The 8,198-nt window shown below is 42.5% G+C and overlaps 1 protein-coding gene across 1 annotated transcript; it reads left to right on the forward strand.

Annotated features, from left to right (window-relative positions):
- The first annotated feature begins 294 nt into the window (after window positions 1-294).
- Window positions 295-2,215, forward strand: LOC123070503 (threonine synthase, chloroplastic). Its single transcript, XM_044493743.1, has one exon. The coding sequence runs from the start codon at window positions 376-378 to the stop codon at window positions 1,969-1,971; it is 1,596 nt and encodes a 531-aa protein (XP_044349678.1). The 5' UTR covers window positions 295-375; the 3' UTR covers window positions 1,972-2,215.
- Window positions 2,216-8,198: the final 5,983 nt, after the last annotated feature.

Consider the following 8,198-nt stretch of genomic DNA (forward strand, 5'->3'; position numbering starts at 1 on the left):
GTTTATTCCGGGAGAAAAGAACAAGATACCACGTGGCAAACGTGGCACGCAACCCAAACTGATGAAGGAAAAGAAAAACAAGATCTCAGAGGGCGGCACGTCTGCCGCTCGCTGGCCCTCGGGATGGCTCCATTCTACTGCCACGCACGAGCCGCAGCTGAAAGCAAAACCAGAAGCAGGACGTCGTCCCTGCGGCCCCACACGCCAGCGCCCGACAGCCGGCCCAATTAACGTCCAGATCGATCAACGGCGCCTCTAAAGCCTAAAACCTCTCACCACGTCACGAGTCTCCTCCCTAATCCCCCTCACTCCCAACCCCGCCCCACATCCTCCCTCCTCCGCCCCGCCGCCAAGGCCAAGCTCCGTCGCCGCACCATGGCGACACCCGCCGCCACCACCTCCTCGCTCTCCCTCCTCTTCGCCCACCCCCACTTCCACCACCCCTCCACCAAGCAGCGCCTCGACAGGTCCCATCTCCGCCTCCCGCTCCGCGCCGCCGCGCACCGCACGCGCTGCGCCACCGAGGGCGCCTCGGCGTCGACCGCCACCAAGCACCGGCGCCCCGCGGAGGAGAACATCAGGGAGGAGGCCGCGCGCCTCCGCGGGCCCGCCACGACCTTCTCGGCGTGGTACGAGCCGTTCCCCCCGGCCTCCGATGGCGACCCCAACGAGCGCTACTCGCTCGACGAGGTCGTCTACCGCTCCACCTCCGGCGGCCTCCTCGACGTCCGCCACGACATGGACGCGCTCGCGCGCTTCCCGGGCTCCTACTGGCGCGACCTCTTCGACTCCCGCGTCGGCCGCACCACCTGGCCCTACGGCTCCGGCGTCTGGTCCAAGAAGGAGTTCGTGCTCCCGGAGATCGACTCCGACCACATCGTCTCTCTCTTCGAGGGCAACAGCAACCTCTTCTGGGCGGAGCGCCTCGGCCGCGAGCACCTCGGCGGGATGAATGACCTCTGGGTCAAGCAGTGCGGCATCTCGCACACTGGCTCCTTCAAGGACCTCGGCATGACGGCGCTCGTCAGCCAGGTCAATCGCCTCCGCCGGGCTCCGCTCTCGCGCCCCATCAACGGCGTGGGGTGCGCGTCCACTGGCGACACCTCCGCCGCGCTCTCGGCCTACTGTGCCGCTGCGGGCATCCCCGCCATCGTGTTCCTCCCCGCAGACCGCATCTCGCTGCAGCAGCTCATCCAGCCCATCGCCAACGGCGCCACGGTGCTCTCGCTTGACACCGATTTCGACGGATGCATGCGGCTTATCAGGGAGGTGACAGCTGAGCTGCCCATATACCTCGCAAACTCACTCAACTCGCTTCGGCTGGAGGGGCAGAAGACTGCAGCCATAGAGATATTGCAACAGTTCAATTGGCAGGTGCCGGACTGGGTCATTATCCCAGGAGGCAATCTGGGCAACATTTATGCTTTCTACAAGGGGTTTGAGATGTGCCGTGCTCTTGGGCTAGTTGATCGTGTTCCACGGCTTGTATGTGCACAGGCTGCCAATGCAAATCCACTGTACCGGTATTACAAGTCTGGGTGGACTGACTTCCAATCACTTGTTGCTGGAACTACATTTGCATCTGCCATACAGATTGGTGATCCAGTATCTATTGACCGTGCGGTTGTTGCGCTGAAGGCAACCGATGGCATTGTTGAGGAAGCTACAGAGGAGGAGCTTATGGATGCGACGGCTCTTGCTGACCTCACTGGGATGTTTGCTTGCCCACATACTGGGGTTGCACTTGCTGCCCTGTTCAAGCTCCGTGACCAGGGTATGATTGGCACTAATGACCGCACGGTGGTTGTTAGTACAGCACACGGGCTAAAGTTCACACAATCAAAGATCGACTACCATGATAAGAACATCAAGGACATGTTGTGCCAGTATGCCAATCCACCGATCAGTGTGAAGCCTGACTTTGGGTCTGTCATGGATGTTCTCCAGAAGAAGCTCAATGGTAAGATCTGAGCTTACCTTTAATTAACCTCAAGAGTTCTATCTTGTTTATCGTCACAACGGCTGTACTTTGGCATCTTAATCAACTGCACTTGGTGACCATGGTATGGCGATATCATCTTTATTTTCCAGTACTAGGTTCTTGAGGCTCTTCTAACTATAGGCAAAAGTGGATAGAGCTTTCCTTGTACTTTATCTGTATCATGTAATAGCAATAATAATGTATGATGTTATGGTTGAATAATTGTTTGGTTCAGCCCGTGCATGCTTGCCTGTTTCCTGTTTTGTGTGTGTTGTTCACTTTTGGTTGCCGATGACGTAAGTTGCCTCTGTTGCAAGGATTGACCCAACAAGATGTATTACACATGTTGGGTTATTGCATTATTGGTGTTACTTTTGGTTCTCCACATAGTTCAAAAAAGCGCTAGGCGTTAATTATGCGTTTTGCCACCGCCTTGCGCTTTAATGACCAAAGCGCATGCTTATGCGCAGTTATGCACAAATTATGCATAGTTATGCGCAATGCGTTTTGCCAATGCCTAGAGCCTAGGCGCGCTTAAGCGCTCGCTTAGGCGCGCCTTTTTTAACTATGGTTCTCCATGACATAAGTTATCCCTGTTGGAAGGATTAGCCCAACATGATGTATTACAGATGTTTGCCTCTTGTGGTTAGTGTTAATTTTCATTAGTTGCAAGAGAATTCTTGGCCTAGACATAGTTCTTGTTCCAGTGGCAGCAAGTCGTTTGTAGGTGACACTGTAGCAGCTTAAGTATCTATGGGGATAGTGTGGACTGTCAGAACTACAAAATGGTGTCAGTGTTCTGTAGCCAGTCAGATAAACTGAGATCCTAGTGTGCTGGACCTGTCACTTTTTGACAAGCGATTGTCCCAGCACTACCTGTTGTGTATGATCTCATGTAGCTGCTTGCTTTAGGCTTTCCATTTGTAAAATATATGCTCGGTGCCTATAGGTTGTGCATTATAGGAGCCAATGAGTGATCTCTCTTTTTTCTACGTTTTAGTTGGGACAGGTCAAATAACCAACTTTTGAGTGATTGTGATGATGTGAATATGAAAGGGCCCTGTGGGCTTTTTGTTACACCAGATTGATGATAGTGAATGGAGTTACCCACTCTATGTTTGGTTGGATAACTTCTACTGTATTTGTGTATCCCTGCAACTGCCCAGCCCGGTGCAGAGATTTTATACATACACTATTAATTTTCAGTGTGCTCCGTTTGGAATCAATTTCCCGTCGGAATCATTAGCCCCGAATCCTACTTTCTTCATCAGGGATATCTAAGCTGTACTGACTGTCGTAACCTTGTTTCATCTCTTATCACCGCTAGTTTTGCCTGTCTTAATCAAAACCTGGTCACTTTCAGACGTACTACCTGCTTGTTCCTCAACGCAGTCAATAGACAAAGTCTGGTAGTATGAAGTTTGATGTCCTGTTAAAGGTTTCAACTGCTACATGTTTTAAACGTCACAAAAGAATTCTGGTGTGTGCACAAACTTTTGGTGTGCGTGTAGCAGAGTAAATTTGCCTTAGCTATAAACGCGAGAAATAGCTGAAGATCTGTTGGAGTTGAAACCCCATTTGGTGCTCAAGCCAACAGTGGAGAGGGTTAGCCGTTCTACAGTACATTTGTTTTTTTTTTTTTTTGCGGAAATACAGTACATTTGGTTTGTCGGCTCATGTTTTATAAGGTAAGTGCAGGTAGACTTGGCAACAATGCATTCCCTAAAAAAAAATACATGCCTGGTCTGTGCTTCCAGCACCTGATTCCGAACAAAATATTGCTATGCTACTGTATTATGTCACTGCTGTCATGGATGAAATCATCTTGAAGAAAATCAAGTTATTTTTTGAGATTTGCCGACATTTTTTGTTTTGTTTTTTGGACTAAAAAAACGTTGCTTGAGTGATTTGTGGTGTTGGTTTTATCTCGTTTCTTTTGGCGGAAGATGATTGTTTGTACATCTACTATTTGGGCCGAAGCCCATTAGAGCATCTATCTCCAACAATGTTGCTGAAGGCTAGTTCGGAAAATCCTATATGCCGCTCGCTGCCTCAAACTGCCGGCGCTTCGCACACGCTAGCGACCGAGCAGCGACGCAACGGGCCGGCCTGTTTAGGAGGTGTTTGGTTCAGGGACTTTTTACTTCCAGAGACTAGAAAAAGTCCTTAAAAAGTCCCTAGGAACCAAACGGGAGGGGCTTTTTCTACAGGGACTAGAAAAAGACTGTATTGAAGAGTCTTTTTTATTAGTCCCTGGGACTAGAAAAAGTCCTAGGACTTGTGAACCAAACACCCCCTTAAACGTTCCAAGGCTCCCGGTTTTGGGAACCTTCTAGAGGTTACCATCTGGTTTTTACTGGTTTTGGGAACCTTGTAGAAGGTTCCTGAAATGTTATTTCCTTTCATTTTCTATTTCTGTTTCTTTTTTTTCTTTTCTTTTTTCCTTTTTGTTTTTCAAGTTTATTTTTCTTTTTCAAAAATGTTCGTGCTTTTGAAAAAATGTATAAATTTGCAAAAATGTTCGTCTTTTCAAATTTTGTTTGGAATTTTCAAATTTTATTTTTAATTTTCAAAAAATGTTCTCGTGTTTTAATTATTTAAAAAATAATGTTCGTGTTTAAAAAATATTCAGGAATTTTCAGAACATTTTCTTCCTTAAAAAAATCGTTCATTATTTCGGAAATTGTTCGTCTTCCAAAAATTGTTTGCATTCTCAAAATTTGTTCATGATTTCATAAAGTGTTCGTGTTTCAAAAAATGTTCCTATTTGTAGAAATTGTTAATTTTCTCAAAAACTGTTCATGTTTTGAAGTATTGTTTGAGTGTTTCAAAAAATGTTCCCGTTTCAATATTTGTTCAGAAAATTAAAAATGTTCTTATTCTCAAATTTTGTTCGGAGTTTCAAAAAAAAGCTCCAGTTTTTCCAAAAATCTTCGCGTTTCAAATTTTTGTTTGGAATTACAAAGATATGCTCCAGTTTTGAAAAAAATGTACGTGTTTTCAAATTTTGTTCCAGAAGTTCAAAAATTGTTTGTGTTCCAACTTTCTGTTGATTTTTTAAAAAAATTCGCATTTTCATTTTTTTGAGAGTTTTAGAAAAACGTGTTTCTAAAAAATTTCATTATTAAAAGTTCCCATTGTTTAAAAATGTTTGAGTTTTTAAATGTTCGCGTTTCAGAAACATTCTCCTTTTAAAAAAAAGAATGTTCTATTTTAAAAAAAAAATGGTATCCTGGGTTCACAATGTGTGGTAGCTCAACTCGTAATAGTACTTCTTTGACAACGAGGAGGTCCTGGGTTCTATACTCACGAACTCTCGCATTTGTTTTTTTAGGTGTTCTGCTGTAAGCTAACTTGGGCCGGCCCAGTCGGGGCGCCCCGTGTGCGTCAGCGCGCTGTTGGACGCAATGAGCGTCCAATAGGAGCTCCCGGCTAGTTCTTCTGTGGCTTCTGGATGGCTTTTCAGCTATATTTTACTCCCCCCCTAAAAAAAGCTATATTCTACTCCCTCCGTTCACAAATATAAGATGTTTAACTCTTTTTTTCTGAATTAGATGTATAATAGACACGTTTTCGTGTGTTTGTTCACTTATTTTAGTCCATATGTAGTCCATACTCAAATATCCAAAATATCTTATATTTACGAACAGACTGAATAAAATTAAAGGGAGAAAACTCAGCAGAAGTTCTGCCGGACAAGTCGTAACTCGGAAAAACTGGCCCCAAGGATTGCTATACCTATATTTTTTTAAGCTACGACATAAATTTCTCTCTATAAAAAAATATAACAATCAAGAAGTACAATTGCTAAAACTCCAGAATGCTAGTGGGAGTAGTCATCGATCGTTTACTTTTTTGAGGAATCTTGCCACTTTATTGATTCAAACTGATGTTCATCTGTACATGGTTCGGATCATGGGCAATGCCCAACCAAAGATGACGACCTAAAGGTAAATTACAAGCATACTTGACGATGTATGAGCTTCAAAATTAAAGTTTTTATGTTCAAAAACGAAATTGCACAAATGAAAATTGTTATTGCGCTCTATAGACATTTCCCGGCAAATCCTATTTGGCGCTGCAGGCGCCCATTAACGTGTATTTTGCTAACGGGCGCCTGCAGCGCCCCGTGCTGGGCCGGTCCATATAGCATTTTATCCCTGTTCTTAAATGACTAAAGAAAAGACACAGCAAAGGGAACGACTTCGTGATCCCTGCGCTCCTAGGTAATAGCTGGAACCACTATGCCAGCATCCCGAACTTGCGCAGTTAACCTTTTTCTTTCTTTTATTATTACCTTCATCGGGTTTTTTCAAAGTTCCCACACGTTTTTATACTTTTTTTTTCTTGTTCATTTTCTTTGTTTTTCGTTTCTTTTTCTTAAATGCACGGATTATTTTTCAAATTCGTTGTACTTTTTTCAAATTCGATGAACATTTTCTCAAAATTGGTGAACTTTTTCTCAAATACGGCGAACTATTTTATCAAATTTGATGAACTTTTTTTAAATTTTGTGAACTATTTTTCGAACTTTATGAGCTCTTTTCAAATTCAGTGAACTGTTTTTTCAAATTTGATGAACTTTTTTTAATTGATGGACTTTTTTTCAAAAATGATGAACTCTTTTTCAGAAATGATGAACTCTTTTCAAATTCAGTGAAATGTTTTTTTCAAATTTGATGATCTTTTTTCAAATTTGATGAACTCTTTTTTGAAAACGATGAACTTTTTGAACTTTTTCATAAACTTTTTTAAAATTTTGGTGAACTTTTTAAGTTTTTGAACTTTTCTTCAAAAATATTGAACTATTTCTCAAGATCGTTGAACTTCTTTTAAGTTTGTGAACTTTTGTCTCAAAATCGATGTACGTTTTTGAATTTGCAATTTTATAAAAGTAAAGTAAAATAAATTATAAATACATATTGCGGCCATACTAGTTCATGTGGAGTTAGCATAAAGAAAATCACAAGTGGCCGATCGGTCTGGTGGTAAGCTAAGCTCGAACAAGCCTTGCGTTCGCGATCGATCTGAGTTTGATTCATGACCAGCCACGTTTCTGCTATATTTGTGGTGATTTCTGTTCGCTACCTTTCCTATCGCGGGCCGGCCCATCAAGGTGGTGCGGCGGGCGCCAGGGGCTTAAGGCGCCGAACAGGAGCTCCCCATTTCCGCGTCATACCCGTCACCATACTCGGCCATATGGGCGTCCAGCCCGGCCCGACATGGCTAGCCATAAAAAGGCGTGGCACGACATGACCCATGTATATGTAGGACCTTTAGAAAAAGGAAACGCCGATTGGCCTGGTATGTGAGCTAAAAGGGAATTTCCTATTTGACACTTTCTGCGTCAAACTGCCGAAGCTTCGCACAGGTGAGCGACCGAGCAGCGACGCGATGGGCCGGCACACTTTCGCGTACACAGTGCATCTACTCCAGCCGGTTTTTTTGTCTTTTTACGGGTTTTTCTGTTTTTTTTTATTTTTTTGTTTCTGTTTCTTTTTCTTCTTTCTTTTTTCTCTTTTTCTCGTTTACTGTTTCTTTTTTTATTTTTTATTTATCTTTTTCAAGGTTATTTTATCTTTTGAAACAAAGTTCTTGTTCGAAAATTGTTCTTGCTTTTAAACTACATTCAAAATTTCAGCAAATGGTCCTTTTAAAAAATTATTCATAAATTCAGAAAATGTTTGGTATTTTCAAAAAATGTTCTCGTTTTCCAAAATTATTGCTAATGCTTTTCTTCAAAAATTTCACAACTTCACAAAAACTGTTCGGGTGTTAATTGTTTTTCCCATTCTCAAAATATGTTCGCAAATACCAAAAAATGTTCATGTTTTATTTTTTTCGGAGTTTTAAAAATGTCTCACTTTTATAAATTGTTCACAAATTTTAGAAAATGTTTGTGTTTTCAAATTTTGTTCAATAGTTTCAAAATATGTTTGGATGTCCAAATTTTGCTTTCGAATTTGGAAAAAATTCCCGTTTTCAAGAAATTTTCTAAATCTTCTGTTTCAAAAAAACTATTTTTTTTAAATCTGTTCAGAAATTTGGAAAACTGTTGTGTCTCCAAATTTTGTTTTGGAAATTTTCCTGTTTTTATTTTTTCCGGAGTTTCAATTGTCTCAGTTTCATAAATTGTTCACAAGTTTTAAAAAATGTTCGTGTTTTCAAATTTTGTTCAGGAGTTTCAAATTACGTCCACGTCTCCAAATTTTGTTTT

Source organism: Triticum aestivum, chromosome 3B (genome assembly GCF_018294505.1).
Source record: "Triticum aestivum cultivar Chinese Spring chromosome 3B, IWGSC CS RefSeq v2.1, whole genome shotgun sequence".
Lineage (NCBI taxonomy): Eukaryota > Viridiplantae > Streptophyta > Magnoliopsida > Poales > Poaceae > Triticum > Triticum aestivum.

Excerpts from the sequence above, each read along its gene's own strand:
- LOC123070503 (XM_044493743.1), top strand. The coding sequence starts at position 376 with ATGGCGACACCCGCCGCCACCACCTCCTCGCTCTCCCTCCTCTTCGCC.